This window comes from Mus caroli, unplaced genomic scaffold (assembly GCF_978045245.1).
Source record: "Mus caroli unplaced genomic scaffold, Mus_caroli_1 scaffold_11, whole genome shotgun sequence".
NCBI classification, from domain to species: Eukaryota; Metazoa; Chordata; class Mammalia; order Rodentia; family Muridae; genus Mus; species Mus caroli.
Window position 1 is genome coordinate 52,433,940 of NW_028227266.1, and position 19,456 is coordinate 52,453,395.

Here is a 19,456-nt window from a genome sequence, read left to right on the forward strand (position 1 = left end):
GCTAAAACCATCCAGTAGAAGAAAGACAGCATTTTCAGCAAATGGTGCTGGCACAACTGGTTGTTATCATGTAGAAGAATGCAAATTGATCCATTCCTATCTCCTTGTACTAAGGTCGATCTAAGTGGATCAAGGAACTTCGCATAAAACCAGAGACACTGAAACTTACAGAGGAGAAAGTGGGGAAAAGCCTCGAAGATATGGGCACAGGGGAAAAATTCCTGAATAGAACAGCAATAGCCGGCTTGTGCTGTAAGATGGAGGATTGACAAATGGAACCTCATGAAACTGCAAAGCTTCTGCAAGTCAAAAGACACTGTCAATAAGACAAAAAGGCCACCAACAGATTGGGAAAGGATCTTTACCTATCTTAAATCAGATAGGGGTCTAATATCCAATATATATAAAGAACTCAAGAGGGTGGACTCCAGAAAATCAAGTAACCCCATTAAAAAATGGGGCTCAGAGCTAAACAAAGAATTCTCAACTGAGGAATACCGAATGGCTGAGAAACACCTGAAAAAATGTTCAACATCCTTAATCATCAGAGAAATGCAAATCAAAACAACCCTGAGATTCCATCTCACACCAGTCAGAATGGCTAAGATCAAAAATTCAGGTGACAGCAGATGCTAGCGAGGATGTGGAGAAAGAGGAACACTTCTCCATTGTTGGTGGGATTGCAAGCTTGTACAACCACTCTAGAAATCAGTCTGGCGGTTCCTCAGAAAATTGGACATAGTACTACCAGAGGATCCGGCAATACCTCTCCTGGGCATATATCCAGAAGATGTCCCAACCGGTAAGAAGGACACATGCTCCACTATGTTCATAGCAGCCTTATTTATAATAGCCAGAAGCTGGAAAGAACCCAGATGCCCCTCAACAGAGGAATGGATACAAAAAATGTGGTACATTTACACAATGGAGTACTACTCAGCTATTAAAAAGAATGAATTTATGAAATTCCTAGGCAAATGGTTGGACCTGGAGGGCATCATTCTGAGTGAGGTAACACAATCACAAAAGAACTCAAATGATATGTACTCACTGATAAGTGGATATTAGCCCAGAAACTTAGTATACCGGAGATATAAGAGACAATTTGGAAAACACATGAAACTGAAGAAGAATGAAGACCAAAGTATGGACACTTTGCCCCTTCTTAGAATTGGAAACAATCACCCATGGAAGGAGTTACAGAGACAAAGTTTGGAGCTGAGACAAAAGGATGGACCATCTAGAGACTGCCATATCCAGGGATCCATCCCATAATTAGCCTCCAAAGGATGACACCATTGCATACACTAGCAAGCGTTTGCTGAAAGGACCCTGATATAGCTGTCTCTTGTGAGACTATGCCGGGGCCTAGCAAACACAAAAGTGGATGCTCACAGTCAGCTAGTGGATGGATCACAGGGCCCCCAATGGAGGAGCTAAAGAGATCTGCAACCCTGGAGGTGCAACCTCATTATGAACTAACCAGTACCCCAGAGCTCTTGACTCTAGCTGCATATGTATCAAAAGATGGCCTAGTCGGCCATCACTAGAAAGAGAGGCCCGTTGGACATGCAAACTTTATATGCCCCAGTACAGGGGAACGCCAGGGCCAAAAAAATTGGAATGGGTGGGTAGGGAAGTAGGGGGGAGGGTATGGGGGACTTTTGGGATAGCATTGGAAATGTAATTGAGGAAAATACGTAATAAAAAAAAGAAATTATTTTTCCTCTTGTATATGTCTAAAGTTTTCTATAACAGAAAAATTTTAATGATAACCATATGTTTTGTTTTGTTTTTTGAGAATAGGTTTCACTATGCATTCCTGACAGGCCTAGAACTAGCTAGGCCTCAAACTCACAGGCATCTGCCTGCTCTGCCTCTGGAGTGCTGGGATTAAAGGTGTGTACCAGCACACCCAGCTAGCCATATGTTTTTAAGTTATAGAAATGGTTTGCCTTACAATGTTAACTTTAAAAGAAAACATAAAACTACATGTAATAGTCCTATATATTTTTTAAATAATAATCCCACTCTTCTTAACACAACTGGTCTCAAATTTATAACTTTCCTGCCCCTACTTTTTGAGTATGCCACTTTTCCTGGTTTATTTTTTTTCTTAATATATTTTTGCATTCTTAATTTTTGACTTTACACTAGTCATGAGAAAACATTTTAAGATGGAAATAAGTTGACATATTACCATTTACAAATCTTTGTTTTCATCATTTACATTAATGATGCAATGGGTTTTCCAAATGTCAAGGAGAAATCTTTAATTAGAAAGATGGGACTCCAGAGTCTGCATTTCTCACAAGTTCCTATGTGATGCTGACATCGCCATTCTGTGATATACTTTGCAGATCACTAATTAATAACCAAAAATTTTACATATCAATGCCTCAAAAACTATTTCAAAGAACAGGACAGTCTACAAAGAGAGTAGGTTTAGTGCCTCAGTAACTCTAAGAATGGGGTGTGGTGATGCATGCACTGGGTCCTATACCTCAGAAGGCAGAGGCAGGCAGATCTGAATTCAAAGCCAGCCTGGTCTACATAGTGACTTCCAAGACATCCAGGGCTACATACTGACACCCTGTCTCAAAAATCCAAAAAGCAAACAAGAACACTAAGATATGAGATCTTATGTACAACAAGGACTGCAATATAAGCTCCCATGAAAGGAGAATGGGTCTTTCCTGCACAGGGTAGAAGAGCCAGTGACATATATGCATGCACCAGTACAGTATGAGAAAGGGCAGCAGGGTAGGAATCACCGTGAGTATGCTGATCCTCAAACAAATTTTCTCTGCTATGGAGTAACAGAGATATCATGGCCCCTCACCACAGCCTGAATAATCCTCTTCTAAATCCATGTTGACCAAGCTAACTGCTGATCATCTACAAGAAAAGGCTACAGAATACAAGAATCCCTATCATTTCAAAATGATGAGGCTGTTGATAAGCTGACTTCTGGTTTATACCTAAGTCCCAGAGGATTTTAATTTCTTTCCTCTATTATTATTTGATAATCACTAAATTTCTAATCTATTCAGTTTCTGGATTTGAAAGGTTAAATGTCTAAACTGAGGTGACTGAGTCAAAAGCTGTTTCATCATTTTGATGTGACACATACAAAGTCAATAGAACTGACACATTTAAGCCTGCATGCATCATACCCCTTACCTTTGCAACAAAGTAGTCCCACATACTAAGTTCTGGGGGAATAAATTTTTCCTTGTAAGATGGTCTTTCTGCAGGCACTGGGGGTGGGGTAGCATCTTTTACAGGCCTTCCAGGGACCAGCATCCTCATGTTGAATCTCCTCCGGTGTTTGTCTATGTCCTCAGAGGCGACAGGAGGTGCTGAATGGAACGGAAGCTCTGCATTAGTTTACGTGCTTCACCACTTCCCTCTAGACAAATTCTTTATATCAGGACATCTAAACATTTCTAGTTACCATCTATCAATCAATATTCCACAGCAAAGAGACATGGCAAAGAACCAGGTGGACAATATCCCATAAGGTTACTTACTAACCAGACTACAGGTTAAAGTAATTCCTGTAAGACTAATAGAGAAAAGCTGGAGAGATGGCTTAACAGAGCACTTACCTCAGAGACAACAAATTTGATTCCCAGAACCAATTTCAGGCAGCTCACAAAGTCCAGCTCCTGGGGAATGTGACGCCTGCTACTAGATTCTAAGGGTACCTGTGCATGTGCACACATGAGCGTGTACACACACACACACACACACACACACACACACACATGAATGTGCACACACAATTATCCCTAAAGATACACAAAAGAAATGGTATACTCTGTATTCACAAGAGTGACCGAGTGATTGTTTCAGACTATGGTTCAAGAGCTGGGTGTAGGGAAGAACACCGTTAGTTCAAGCATTTGGGAGCAGAGGCAGGTGGATCTCTTAAGTTTGAAGCCAGCACTCAGAGGCAGGTAGGGCCAGTCTGGTCTTCAGTGAATTCCAGGACAGCCAGAGCTACATAGTGACACCCTGTCTCAAACAAACAAACAAACAAAACAAAATAAAACCCCTGATTCCGTGAGCAATGTGTGGTATACAGAATGTCTTCTAAAATGGCAGCAGCACAACAGGAAAGGGAAAGGCAACTAGAACAAATGGCCAAAGCATAAGTGAGGGGCAAAGCGCTTGTCCTGACCAACAGCCATAACAACAGGAGTAAAAGGACAACCTGCAGAGTCAGACCAGAACCAGTCTGTGGACCTGAAGCTGGGCAATTCTCATTAAAGCTTCTTAAGTTAGTCTCCCGTGAGGAATCCTTTGTTTGCCATTAAGAGGGAGGCAGTAGATGTCATGAGAAAAGTATGAACTAGTTTGCTGAATGCTGAAGACCAGAAGAAAGATTATAATAAAAAGATAAAGAAATATCAAAATAATTTAAGAACTAGTTGAAATCGAAAGAGCCACAAACAGCACAAATCCAACAGCAATGTTCTTGAAGCACATCCAGAGTGTGACCAACTTTCACCTGCTTATATTATTTTTTAAATCTTTTAAAATTAAGTCAAAATTTATAAGACAAAACTGTGTAAAACTCAGTGGTGTTTAATGCATTTATAATGATGTGCCCACCTCCACCCAGTTCAAAAGCATTGTTATTACAAGTAGACCATTCTGTCTCTGTGGATTTGTATGTTCTAGGTATGTCACACAAGCAGAATTAGTAACCTATACACTGTATGCCTAGTGTTTTGACCTAACAGTTTCAAGGTTCATGCACATTACAGCATGTACTGGTACTTCATTCTGTTTTAGGGTGATTTCTCACTCGACTGGACATAAGCATCACGCTATTCATCTACCTCTTCATTTAGAAGCATGTATTAGATATACCAGTGAGTGTCACTATGACATTTTCAGACATGTATACAATCTACAGTGAACAATTTACCCTCCATTCCTGTTCTCGTGCCCCTCCAACTCTGATGATACTCTTCCTCTTTCTGACCAGACTCTCTTTGGGCCTTCATGTCTTTTTTTTTTTTTTTTTTTTTTTTGAGAAAGTCTCATTATGTAGCGCTGGCTGGCCTGGAGCTCACTGTAGACAAACTGGCCTCAGAAGCATAAATTTGCCTGCCTCTGACTCCCAAGTGCTGAGATTAAAGGCATGATTCACCACACCTGGCTTCATGTCTTTTTGAGTTTAATTAGTGTTGCTTGCATTAGCATGGGTTATTTATTCACTTATGCTTGATGGTAACCTATCATTATCTTATAAAAGCATCCTTCCCAGGACCTCTGCTTTTATTCTATGGCATAGTGAATTCTTCACAATGTAGCTAGAATGGCTCTTTAGAAAACTTAAGACTTTCATTCTTAAAACCCTCCATCATTTCCCCTTTCCTTAGAGCAACAGCTAAAGTCTGTTATGATCCAAAAACTCTAAATGGCCTTGACCCCGGTTACCCCTCTAGCCTCATCTTGCACACCATTCCTTTTTGTTTTTTTTTTTTTTCCAATTTTTTATTACGTATTTACTTCATTTACATTTCAAATGCTATTCCAAAAATCCCCTACCCACCCACTCCCACTTCTTGGCCCTGGTTTCTCCTGTACTGGGGCATATAAAGTTTTCAAGACCAAGGAGCCTCTCTTCCCTATGATGGCCGACTAGGCCATCTTCTGAAACATATGCAGCTAGAGACACAAGCTCTGGGGGTACTGGTTATATTGTTGTTCCACGTATAGGGTTGCAGACCCCTTCAGCTCCTTGGGTACTTTCTCTAGCTCCTCCATTGGGGGCCCTGTGATCCATCCAATAGATGACTGTGAGCATCCACTCCTGTGATTGCCAGGCACTGGCATAGCCTCACAAGAGACAGCTATATCAGGGTCCTTTCAGCAAAATCTTGCTGGCATATGTAATAGTGTCTGAGTTTGGTGGCTGGTTATGTGATGGATCATTAAGTGGGGCAGTCTCTGGATGGTCCATCCTTTTGTCTCAGCTCCAAACTTTGTCTCTGTAACTCCTTCCATGGGTGTTTTGTTCCCAATTCTAAGAAGGGGCGGAGTGTCCACACTTTGGTCTTCGTTCTTCTTGAGTTTCATGTGTTTTGCAAATTGTATCTTGGGTATTCTAAGTTTCTGGGCTAATATCCACTTATCAGTGAGTGCATATCATGTGTGTTCTTTTGTGATTGGAATACCTCACTCAGGATGATATCGTCCAGATCCATCCATTTGCCTAAGAATTTCATAAGTTCATTGTTTTTAATTGCTGAGTAGTACTCCATTGTGTAAATGTACCACAGTTTTTGTATCCATTCCTCTGTTGAGGGACAACTGGGTTCTTTCCAGCTTCTGGCTATTATAAATAAGGCTAATATGAACATAGTGGAGCATGTGTTCTTATTACCAGCTAGAACATCTTCTGGGTATATGCCCAGGAGAGGTATTGCTGGATTCTCCAGTAGTACTATGTTTAATTTTCTGAGGAACTGCCAGACTGATTTCCAGAGTGGTTGTACAAGCTTGCAATTCCACCAATAATGGAGGAGTGTTCCTCTTTCTCCACATCCTCACCAGCATCTTCTGTCACCTGAATTTTTGATCTTAGCCATTCTGACTGGTGTGAGATGGAATCTCAAGGTTGATTTGATTTGCATTTCCCTGATGATTAAGGATGTTGAACATTTTTTTCAGGTGCTTCTCAGCCATTTGATATTCCTCAGTTGAGAATTCTTTGTTTAGCTCTGAGCCCCATTTTTTAATGGGGTTATTTGGTTATCTGGAGTCCATCTTCTTGAGTTCTTTATATATATTGGATATTAGTCCCCTATCTGATTTAGGATTTGTAAAGATCCTTTCCCAATCTGTTGGTGGCCTTTTTGTCTTATTGACAGTGTCTTTTGCCTTACAGAAGCTTTGAAATTTTATGAGGTCCCATTTGTCAATTCTCTATCTTACAGCACAAGCCATTGCTGTTCTGTTCAGGAATTTTTCCCCTGTGTCCATATCTTTGAGGCTTTCCCCCACTTTCTCCTCTATAAGTTTCAGTGTCTCTGGTTTTATGTGGAGTTCCTTGATCCACTTAGACTTGATCTTAGTACAAGGAGATAAGAATGGATCAATTTGCATTCTTCTACATGATAACAACCAGTTGTGCCAGCATCATTTGATGAAAATGCTGTCCTTTTTCCACTGGATGGTTTTAGCTCCCTTGTCAAAGATCAAGTGACCATAAGCGTGTGGGTTCATTTCTGGGTCTTCAATTCTATTCCATTGGTCTACTTGTCTGTCGTTATACCAGTACCATGCAGTTTTTATCACAATTGCTCTGCAGTACAGCTTTAGGTCAGGCATGGTGATTCCACCAGAGGTACTTTTATCCTTGAGAAGAGTTTTTGCTATCCAAGGTTTTTTGTTATTCCAGATAAATTTGCAAATTTCCCTTTCCAACTCTGTGAAGAATTGAGTTGGAATTTTGATGGGGATTGCATTGAACCTTTAGATTGCTTTTGGCAAGATAGCCATTTTCACTATATTGATCCTGCCAATCCATGAGCATTGGAGATCTTTCCATCTTCTGAGATCTTCGATTTCTTTCTTCAGAGACTTGAAGTTTTTATCATACAGATCTTTCACTTCCTTAGTTAGAGTCACACCAAGGTATTTTGTATTTTGTGACAATTGTGAAGAGTGTTGTTTCCCTAATTTTTTTCTCAGCCTGTTTATCCTTTGTGTAGAGAAAGGCCATTGATTTGTTTGAGTTAATTTTATATCCAGCTACTGCAGTGAAGCTGTTTATGAGGTTTAGGAGTTCTCTGGTGCATTCCTCCTATTTGTTATAATTCTGGTGGCTTCCTAGAAAAGAAATTCAGTCTTCCCTTTGCTAACTGTTCCTGCCATCTGGCTAGAGTGCTCCAACTTGGAACCTCTGCATGGTGGGATCACAGAGCTCCCTAGAGATCTGCTGATAATGCCAGCTCATCAGAAGCATGCATCTTCTCACATCCCCATTCCACACTCCTCTCTTTCTACTGCTCCTGTCTGTCCTGGTCTTTCCACACTGCCAAAGACTAGGACACTGCCTGGCAGATTCCTGGAATGAGTGAATGTACACATTCTTGAAAGTTCCAAACATGGATGGATTATTAGAGAGCATTCCCGCATACAGGAAGGGTGGGGATGTAGAACACTTGCCTGATAGGCACAAAGAGTAGGGTTTGATCCTCAGCACTGAGGGAAATATTTCAAAATGACCACAAACAAAAAATGGTTTGAGAGAAAAATTTTAAAATTTAAAATATACTCTAAATATGTCAGGCTAAAGGAGAGCAGAAGCAACAGGAGCTGGTGAGATCTCATTATTGTGCCTAACCCAGGAACCCAGTTTATCTCAATCACAGGCACTGAGGACAGAGGTAGACATGTGTACTCTAAACTCTTTGTGTACCTTACCTCTTGTCTGACTATAACCATTCCTTTCTGCAAATGAGTTAAGTGTCTGTGTTTTAAGAAAAAAAAAAAAAAAACTTCTCTTCCATTATCCCACAAGCTTAAAGATTGGGATGAAAAATATATTCTTGCCCATAATGAAGATACACACACACACACACAGACACACATGTATACACACACACACACATGCATACACACACACACATGCACACCACATGCATGCACATACACACACACACACCACACACACACACATGCACACCACACCACATACACACATGCACACACACAAACACACACACACACCACACATGTATACACACTCACCTAGAATTTGTAATACCATCTGTATGGCTGAAGCAGCTATCATTTACATTACTGAATAAGCTTTATTTGATGCTAACTACTATGACAACTTTGGGAACTTTCTCAAATCTTTGATGATTTCTTTCTATCTACAATAGTCCCCCATATTGTTACCTTTTCTGCTATTTCTTTTTTTTATTATTTTTAAACATGTCCTGATTTGCCAACCTCAAAAACACTACCTCTATAAAAAAGTAAAGTAAAAAATTCTAGTTTTATTCTAATGTGTTTAGCTAGTTATTATCCTAAAAAGAATTACTATATTCTTAGGGTGAATTACTAAAGCATTAAAAATCTTACTTTGAGCCAGGCATGGTGGCGCACGCCTTTAATCCCAGCACTCGGGAGGCAGAGGCAGGCGGATTTCTGAGTTTGAGGCCAGCATGGTCTACAAAGTGAGTTCTAGGACAGCCAGGGCTACACAGAGAAACCCTGTCTCGAAAACCAGAAAAAAAAAAAAAAAACCAACAACAACCTTATTTTGACATCAGAAGTTATTTCCATTTATACACAGTATTTGTATCAGAATCATCTTACCTGCGATACTTTCTGATTGCCTCCGAGGCTTCACAACAAGTTTTACACCCCCTCCGAAAACAGCAGCCCACATTCGATTATTTAATGGGTGGGCTGCAAGCCGAAACAATTCATTGGAAGAATTTGTGGCAAGAGCATGTATCAGTAAACTTAAGTAAACAGCAACAACAGCTTCACACAACAGAACATTCAATTTTGGCTGGTCTTCATCTTGGGCAGAACTCAAGAGATTAATGAGTGAGCTCACACCTGTAACAGCATAGAATATCATACAAACATCAGTATAAAGTACAAAAGGAAAAGCAGCACATAGATCTACAGTTAAAAATTAACCTATTCCTATGCAATAGCATTCTCATAATGTACATATGAAATAGTTAGGGGATGGATTAAAATCTATAGTATAGAATCAGAGCCACTAAAGTAAGTCAGTCACAGACTAAAAGCGAGAAGGGAAAGCTCTTCCTTCCAGTAGCATCCCACCTTCATGGTTGTGGTCACTTGAATGAAAATGTCCTCCCTAGACTCATAGGGAGTTGACTGGCACTATTAGTAGGCGTGGCCTTGTTGGAGGAAGCATGTCACTGGAGGTGGTGTTTAGGGTTTCAGAGGCCCAAGGCAGGCCCATTCAGTGCTGCTCTCTCCTGCTGCCTGCCAAGCTGGATGCAGACCTCTGAGCCACCTCCCCAGCACTATGTCTGCCATGCTTCCTGCCATGACAATAATGAACTAAACCTTTGAACTGTAAGCCAGACCCAATTAAGTGTTTCCCTTTGTAAGAGTTGTCATGGTCAGAGTGTCCCTTCGCTGCAATAGAAGCCTCACTAAGACGATGGTAAAGGAAAACAGAATTAGAAAGGTCCCATATAGTCACTCCACAATCTTATCTGACTCAGACAGGAATCAGCACCGTTGCTAAAAATCAATTATTTTGTGACTTCAAATGTTACTTGTTGATTATGAAGGAAGAAAAGTAGTGACTTTATAAAGGAAAGGTGACTGAAACACCTTACCAAACAATCAAGTTAATAACTAACAACAGCTGACAACAGGCATCTGGAGATACTTTACAATGAAAGGGGAACATCTCATGATTTCTCTGCCAAAAATATATAACCTGAATCTAACATTATGAAAAAAAAAAGGAGAATTCTTTCAAGCTGACCAGCAAGTACATATCTTCAGAAGTGTCAATCAAGGCTGGGAGAGGCAACCAAGGAGCAGAGCCAGGCAGCTCCTGCTCCTGCCGTGTGTGTACAGAATCCAGCAGCCAGCAAGCATGGGCCAAACTGAGTTAGGACGCCTAGCAAGACTATTGAAACCTTCAAAGCAGAACAAAGGAACAAAGAAAAAATGGAAGGGAGGGAAGGAGGAAGGGGAGGACAAAAGGAAGAAAAAGAAGGGGCATGGAAAAAGAAAAAACTTCAGTTATCTCTCAGGGAGATGAATGGGAGTGTCACAGTTAAATGTCATGGGCCATAAAAAAGACATCAACATGATGACCGGAATGTAAAATGGGTCTCAACTAGAACACAATGTACTCTATCAGCACAGAAATATTAAAATTGGAAACCATTCTGCTTACATCTGAGAACATATGTTCTTATGCAAAAACACAAATATCTGAATGGAAAAGAATATTTGCCTGCAACTATCCCAAATATTTGATTAAAAAAGAAAACTTAGATATACTCTTACATAGAAAGTAAACAAAGAAGCCAGGTGTGGTGGTGCATTCCAGCAATTCCCAAAGTAGGAGGATCACTGTAAGTTCAAAGCCAGCTAGAGCTATATGGTAAGACCTTATCTTAGAAAAGTGAGAGACAGCTCTTAGTTACTGTTTTATTGCTGTGAAGAGACACCATGGCCAAGGCAGCTTATTTTAAAAAGCCATTAACTGGGGGCTTGCTTACAGCTCAGAGGGTCAGTCCATAATATCATGGCAGGGAGCAAGCAGGTGCTGGAGCAGAAACTGAGAGCTCACAGCTGATCCACAAGTTGTAGGCAGAGACAGTGTGAGACTGAGTCAGTGTGGGCTTTTGAAACCCCAGAACCTACACAGAGCCAGGGCTGGAAGCATATCTACAACCCTAGTGCTCTTGCAACAAAGTGAGAGCAAGCCATAGGGAAATTCCTGAAAGCTTTGTGGCAGCCTGAGACACACAGCAATGAGTAACAGGAGATCCTGCCTCAAAGAAAGGGGATGATCAAGACCAACACCCAAGGTTGTCTTCTATGCTCTTTCACACACACACACACACACACACACACACACACACACACAATTTCTATTTTTAAGTCCAGGGCTAATGAAATGCTGTTGTGGGAAAAGGTGCTTACTGCCAAACTTGGCAACCTAATTTTGATCCCCAAGACCCACAAGGTGGAAAAAAAAGACTACCAAGAATTTGCGTCTGACTTCCATGTCTGCCAAGGCATACGAGACCTGCAACTCCCTGCCCCAACACACACACAATAAATAAGTTCCTGTCGTTTCTTTTAATTACAAAGGACCTGAAAGAGAAAAACCACCCTACCACTGCACAATGCCACTGAATTCCTCACCAGGCCACTGAGCAGGAGCTGAGTTTGGTGTTGCATGCTCTTCAATGCTTTCTGTCCTGAGGCGTCGTCGATCACTTAGAAGAAGCCCTTGATAGGCCATTCCTGTGAACTGATTTCCTTCCGACTGACTGTTAAAACAAACAGGCTCAGCTGCCACCCAGGCAGAGATAGTGAACACTATGCCTTAAATAAATCTATTTTAGATGATTACAAAAAAATAAGTTTTTATGACTGAGTTCACTTTTATATTGAGAATTTATTTTAGAATGTTCTTGAAATTAGTTACAAATGTTTATTAATAGTCTTTTAAAACAAAATATCAGTTTATTATCCTGGGCAGATGACTTAAATTTTCAGAAGCTTAATATCTTAAGATACTTTCTACCTGAGTTCACTTTTTAAAGCTGGAGGCTACTGTTAGCAGGGGACACAGTAGACAAAACTCTTCTGGGCCCCAGTTTATTGTAATCCTTACCTCTGCAGAACTGCTTAAGCATAGCCATACATTCAAACTGTGAGCTAGAAGCTAGGGAATTACATCTGAGGAATATCCAAACCTAACACCATTGTCCTTCAAAACTGGCTCCCTCCTCTAAGGAGCTTTGTGAGGTGGAGGAAGCAGACAAGCAGAGGGTAGAGCTGCCTGCAGAGAGGAAGTCCAAGCTGAGCCTAAAGCACACACTTGACAGCAACGTCTCTAAACCTCATTCGGTGCCATTTTAACCAGCAGTGACTGACAGGAGACAATAGTCATTGATGACCATGACCATATCAACTAAATCAAACTTTCTTCCTTACTCATAATTTCAAATCTTTGGAGTCATTTAAGTATGGGTTAATTAGAATAAAATCAGAGTGCAGACCATTTTTAGAGAGCAACTGTTTAATATCACATGTTCCCATAAAAGGCAACTAACCTTATTTAAAAGGTCTGGACATATATTAATGTAGATATACGTCTATTAAATGTTTTCACTTACTAATATGCTTCATTTTAATCTAGGTCATCTTTCCAAGTGATTTCATTTCTCATAACTTACACTACCCTAGATATTAAAATGCAAAGTATAACCAGATGCAGGCAATTTGACATTTATAAAAACTCAAGGCATTATTTGTAGCGCAGACCCCAGCTATTCAGGAAGCTGAGACAAGAGGATCACAAGCTCAAGGAGCTACGGGGTGAGTTCCAGCCAGCTTGGCCAATTTGCTATCTCAAAAAGCTAAGGTCTGGGGATGTACAGCTCGGATGGGGGGTGGGGCGGGATGAGGTGGACCATGTCTGAACACCAAGTAAAATGACCTACAACTGCTCTCAGTACTGCATGACAAACCAACAAATATGATACTACCAATGGACTTATTCACATAAAAGTCTAAGCTAAATTTTAAGCATATTTAACCATTTTTCAAAATTTTTTAAAATTTCAACTGAAAATCAGTTAAACACATAGAAGCTAATCTAATTTTTAAAAAGCAATTCTGATGGGGGAAGGACTAGAAAATCCCTAGTGTAAAGTATTTTGTGCAATAAAACTTTCTTTCGAGGAAATAAAAGACAGCAATTAGGATCACTCATGTTACTGCTTGTCATAGTCTACAGTTCTCCTGTGTTACTAGGTGGCAACTAAACTAACCAAATAACTATTGCTTTCTTTCTGGTCTATTTTATCCATTAAAGTACACATGTCATTTATACTGGGGAATTATTTTCAGCCCTAAAAAAAGAGAATCCTAATAAAATTCTGGATCGGTTGAATGTTTTGCTGTATTAAAACTACATGGGGTGATTTTTTTTTTTTTTTTTACCTGTAGCTATGACTGTCACATAATGCCTGGTAAATTGATGCAGAAAGTGATGCTGCTAGTGAATGAAGTGTGTGCACCTAAAACCAAAACAGCCACAATTACAGTTTGTACTAACATTTCTACATAACAGCAACATCTTAAAGTTAGAAAACACCGAGGAAACTAGCAACAGCATAAATCAAACTGGATCCTACAGAACATAACCCTACCTTTAAACTTTTAGAATAACTCACTTATCTTTATAGACATGCCCAATAACAAAGCTGATTGATTCAGACTAACTTTATCAAATATATACTTGCTATAAGCCTGACATTTACCAAAAGTCCTGAACAACGATGAGGGTTGATATGACCGGGGCTTGTCCTATGCTACAATAACTGACTTACATAGAAATATAAAAAGAAAAATTGAAGCCAACTAAGTACAGACTTTTCAGAGCCTTCGTTTAAGAGCTGCCTTAGGAAGCTCTACCAGATTCAATATTATCAGCACCAATGGCTGTCTGGTAAGTCCAGCACTCTGTCAAGTGGCTCATTTTCCAGAAAGCAAATAATTCAGTTAGTATTCACAGGAAAGGGAGAGTCATAAAAATATGTTTACAAAGTTTAAAGTTTTTACCATACAATCTCAGACTCATAAATTTCATAAAATTCAAAGGGACCAAAAGATAGTCCGATGCCTTTTAAAAGCCTTATCCAAATTCCAAAGAATGGAACATATTTCCCAACTTGCTTTTATCTTTTCTATTTCTTTTCTTTTCTTTCTTTTCTTTCTTTTTTTTTTTTTTTTTTTTTTGGTTTTTCGAGACAGGGTTTCTCTGTGTAGCCCTGGCTGTCCTAGAACTCACTTTGTCAGAAATCCGCCTCCCTCTGCCTCCCCGAGTGCTGGGATTAAAGGCGTGCGCTACCACGCCCGGCATCTTTTCTATTTCTTAACCTAACAAATAATTTAAGCAATCTCTAGAAGAATACTGACATAAATTAATTCATGCTATAGATTAGAAATCTCTAATAAGATGACATAATCAGACAATCCCAGGATCTCAACAAAGATGAAACATGCCTGTCAGAAGGGGCAGAGATGAACGCAGCAGAACCTGGACTGTGCATGAGGGGCGGACTGGAATTACAGCACCATGCACACGTCTGTGCAGGGAGTGGAGGCTCCCCATACCCTGCCAAGCTCTGTGGGATTTCCTGGTATTCATTAGTTAAGTATTCAGAACGGGCTATAAGGTTAATTGAGAGGAGTAGCAGCTCTCAATTCTGATTGCCTCTAACCTACTGCACAGCCGCCAGGAAACACAACCATCAGGAAAGGAGTGACTCGGGTACTTTCCCCGGAGCGAGTTATCTCAGGCACCCCCTCAACCTACAGCTTCCCACTTGCTTGACATATAAACAAAAATAATATTTCTAGATTAGTAGCTCATGTGAGGGAGTAGAAAACCTAAATGACTATCAAGTAGCAAGAATAGTGTCCAAAAAATTAATCTTATTACAAAGAAATATTTACCTATCTTAAAGGAAGGCTGGAGAGACTTTTCCAGAAATAAGAATGCATACTTTTAATGCCGGGCATGGTGGTGCATACCTTTAATCCCCAGTGTTGGGAGGCAGAGCCAGGTGGATCTCTTTTGAGTTCGAGGCCAACCTGCTCTACAATGTGAGCTCAAGACAGCCAGGGTGGCATAGTGAGGCCCTATCTCAAAAACAAACAAACAAAGAAAAAGAATGCATACTTTAACACTGCTTTCACAGCAATCTTGAACTCCTCAGAAGTGAAAAGGCAACACATAAAAACATTTCAAGTATTTTCTCTATACTAAAATTGGAGCACATACAAGAATAATTACCTTCCCAGTGCATACATTATCAAATAATCACAAACTTCACATTACCTTCACATCTTCAACACTGGGATGAGGTGGTGTTTTCATCTGCACAATAGTATAAAGTATATCATGGATGTGGTTATTTAAATACAATACAGGGTTAGCTATGACTGTTTTTGTTGATGCGATACTTGCTGAAAGCAGAGGCAACGTGGTAGGTAGTGGCAGTGGGGACTGGAGCTGCTTCACTGTAGTTTCCTGTAGATGACAATGGAGTGCTTGTTTTTTCAAAATTGTTAAAATGAAGGAGGGAAAAAAAACCCAATGGCTACACAGTAAATGCAGGTGGTAAGCACGTGACCAAAACTATGACATTCCTGTTCTTGTTCACTCATTCTACAGCACCAACTGAGCATCTCATGTCCCCAGTGCTGCGCCAGACACAGAAGATATGAAGATAACAACCACACTATAAACATTTTTCAAAGTGTACTTCTGTGCTGGTCAGTTTTGTCAACTTGACACAAACTATAATTAGCTGGGAAAAGGGAACCTCAAAGAATCACAGCCATCACACTGGGCCTGTGGGCAAGTCTATGCTGCATTTTCTTAATTAGTGACAGATGTAGGAGATCCTAGCTCACAATAGGCAATGGCCAGCACTGGGCAGTAGTGCTAGATGGTGTAAAAAAGCAGGCCGAGCAAGCCATTAAGAGCAAACCAGAAAGCAGCACTCCTCCATGGGTTTCCACATCAGTTCTTGCCTTGAGTTCCTGCCTTGACTTCTCTTGACAATGAACTAAATCCCTTAAACCTTCCTCCCAAGTTGGTTTGATCAGTGTTTATCAAAGCAACAGAGAACAAACCAGACCAACTTCTAGTTCTAGAGCCTTCACCTAAGAAAGCCACACTAGGAACAAATATCTACCTCCCAGGACTACAGGAGCTGAAAATGTTTACGTTTGTTTAAAAAAAAGAAAAGTTTGCAACTTACCTGGAAGAGCTACTGAAATTCCTGAACTAGCAGAGAGTAACAAGTGATGGCCATACCTGCTGTGACTCTTGCAGCAAAAATTTGAGTTCCATTCTTACTGAAGCCAGACCACCGCCCTGGGCTCCGTGAAGGCTACAGTAACTGAGAAATACTCTCAGGAGATCTTGGTTTTTCTGCAACCACAGCTTTCGTCTTTCTGCATGCTCCCTTTTAGCCTGCAGCCGTCGTCTTTCTATTTGGTGGCGCTCATAGGAACCAATATCTGGCTTGTCCATCATCTCCTCCTGATCCAGAAGTTCACTCTCTACTTTAGAATACGCTTTGCTGGAATATTCTTTAATAACTGATTCATGGTTGCATATGTCATGCAAGGCAGCAATTTCCTTTTCAAGCCAGTTATAGAGCTGAAATCTCAGCTTCCCTCCATCTACTTCATAACCTGTAGCCAAAGTTCTTAACTCAGTCATAAGGATCTTCAAGCAAGCTCGGAACTTGAGTTGTTCAGCAATCACATCGACCTCAGTATCGCCTTCAGCACACTCCTCGTCCTGAGGAGTCAGCAATGCACTAGGGTCTGAGGCACTCTGGTCCTGGCCAGCCTTCTTGGCATCTGTAGTTTTCATTACTAAGCCACCGCCATCATCCTCTTCTAAGGCACCGTCATGATCGTCACCCCAATCGAGCCTAAGAGGCTCCTCATCAACTGTAACCATTGGCTGACTCCAGTCAAACTGGGAAGAAGTCACAGCCGACCAGTCAGCCCCAGAACCACCATCACTACTGCTCACTGGTTTTGATTCTGATGGCCCGTTCTCCATCCTTCCAGAAACAAAGTCAAGCTGATCTTTTTTTGCAGTCAAGGAGGATATTTTGGTTACTTTAGGAATTTTAGAAAGTACTTCAAGGGCTAAAACAGGACATCCAACTTTAAAATGAGCATTAGCGGTGGTAAAAAATAATTTTCTTTCTATGAGGTTAATTTTATCAGCAATGTTTTTCTCAGTTTTGAGACCTAAAGTTGCCAAAGTTCCTTCGGGGGAAGCAAGATTTCTTCGAATAAGTAAAGGATGTGTTCGAAGGTAGTTGTAAAAACTGAACACCACTGGGTTACAAGATTTGATGATGACTGCAGAAAACAAACATAAAAATCACAAGTTGCTGTGTTAATTTGAACATCTATTGAAAATTAAAATAGTTTTCCTCAAAGTAAAGGACAATAAATATTATTATAAATAAATAACCAAAGAGTATACAAAGGGAAACATGGCTCCAGCCACATATGTAGCACAGGATGGCCTTGTCAGACATCTATGGGAGGAGAGGCCCTTGGTCCTGGGAAGGCTTGATGCCCCTGTGTAGGGAAATGCCAGGGCAGGGGGGTGGAAGTGGGTGGGTGGGTGGGTAAGCACCCTCATAGAAGCACGGGGAGGGAGGATGGGATAGGGGGTTTCTGAAGGAGAAACTGGGAAAGAGGATAGATAACATTTGAAATGTAAATAAATAAAATATCCAATAAAAATAAATAAATATTAACCCGTCATTTATCCATATAATCATTAAATATGTGTAAATGAAACAAATGCTAAGTGAGGTCAACACATATGATGTCAAAGAAGGTGCAAGATACACACAGAAACTCCTGTCTAAAAGTGGAGCAGGGAGAGAGATGCATGCCTGTTTGCTTATATTTTAAGTGGAAGTTATCACAAAGTGTTCTTTAAAAAGGGGGAGGAATGGGAAGAAGGCTAAACTCTTTGAAAATACTTTTCAGAAACACACTCACAGGCATGCACAAGCACACACACATACACACAAACACTCTCATACATACTCTCTCACAAACACACACACACACACACTCACACTCACATTGAGACAGGCTCATTGCATACCTGACTTGGAATCTGCTATATCAGACTATTCTTAAACAGAGATTCACTTCTGTTATCTCAGTGTTGGAATTAAGGCATCTACCATTATAGCCAGCAACTTTATATTTATTTTCTCAAAACTATTGTCACCAATCCTTATAATTTTAAAAGGAAATTGGATTTTTAAGATGTAGTTCACACACAAAAAAAGAGAAAACCATTACAAAACTAAAAGAATTATATTTCAATTGGTAGAATAACCACAGAGATAAATTATGAAGTGACTTTAAAATAAGGCATCTGGCTGTACATCTTTAGTACTCTGTTGTGGGCATATCTGTATTCTTATTCTGAAACTATTCTGTGCATATAGAAGAGTAAATAGCCATGTTCATACCATGAAGACCCAAGCCTTTCACTGTAAGACCCAACTATGGAACCTAAGAGGAACCTCATTTATATATGAACTGAAAAGCAAGCATGACTCTCCCACTTGTGGTTGGGAGGAGTCCAAGCTGCACTCATTCTCACAGCCTAGAGCAGTGGGACTGGGCTGGGCCACCTCAACAGTGTCTTCCACTAACAGAAACAAAGTCTCTGGAAGAATGGTCATTTCAGGTCTGAGCCAGAAAATACCTGAATTGTTCTGCCATATGGGAAAGCAAGGAAATTATCAAGACATAATACCAAAAGAATTCAGAAACTCAAGACTTCCAACAGTTAAAGATGGGACAATCAGAGCATCCATAAAAACAAACTGCTAATGACTGAAAGCAAACATTTAAAATCTGTAAGTTCAAAATAACTTAAGAAAATCAAAAGACTACCTACTCATTCCCACTCCTCCCAGAAAAGCCCACACTCTACTCTCTTTAATTTTTATTTTTAAAAATAGCCCATGGAGTCTAATTTGTACTGCCTATATACTCATGGGCCATCCACTGGAGCACAGCTGTCCTGCCAGGGGTCACAGCCTAAAAGGAAAATAACTCTCCTCCCCCTGGAAGCCATCAACTGTCAATAGATCTG

The 19,456-nt window shown here is 40.3% G+C and overlaps 1 protein-coding gene across 2 annotated transcripts in view; it reads right to left on the minus strand.

Moving 5' to 3' along the window:
• Positions 1 to 19,456, minus strand: part of Dmxl2 (Dmx like 2) — a 150,888-nt gene that overhangs the window by 26,134 nt on the left and 105,298 nt on the right. For both annotated transcript variants that reach the window (XM_029481293.2, XM_021171445.3), the window contains exons 24-29: positions 16,613 to 17,682; positions 15,629 to 15,820; positions 13,726 to 13,802; positions 11,917 to 12,044; positions 9,352 to 9,600; positions 3,184 to 3,362 (exon numbers count right to left, since the gene is read on the minus strand). In XM_029481293.2, coding sequence (XP_029337153.1) covers positions 3,184 to 3,362; positions 9,352 to 9,600; positions 11,917 to 12,044; positions 13,726 to 13,802; positions 15,629 to 15,820; positions 16,613 to 17,682 — 1,895 coding nt within the window. The remainder of the gene's footprint in view (positions 1 to 3,183; positions 3,363 to 9,351; positions 9,601 to 11,916; positions 12,045 to 13,725; positions 13,803 to 15,628; positions 15,821 to 16,612; positions 17,683 to 19,456) is intronic.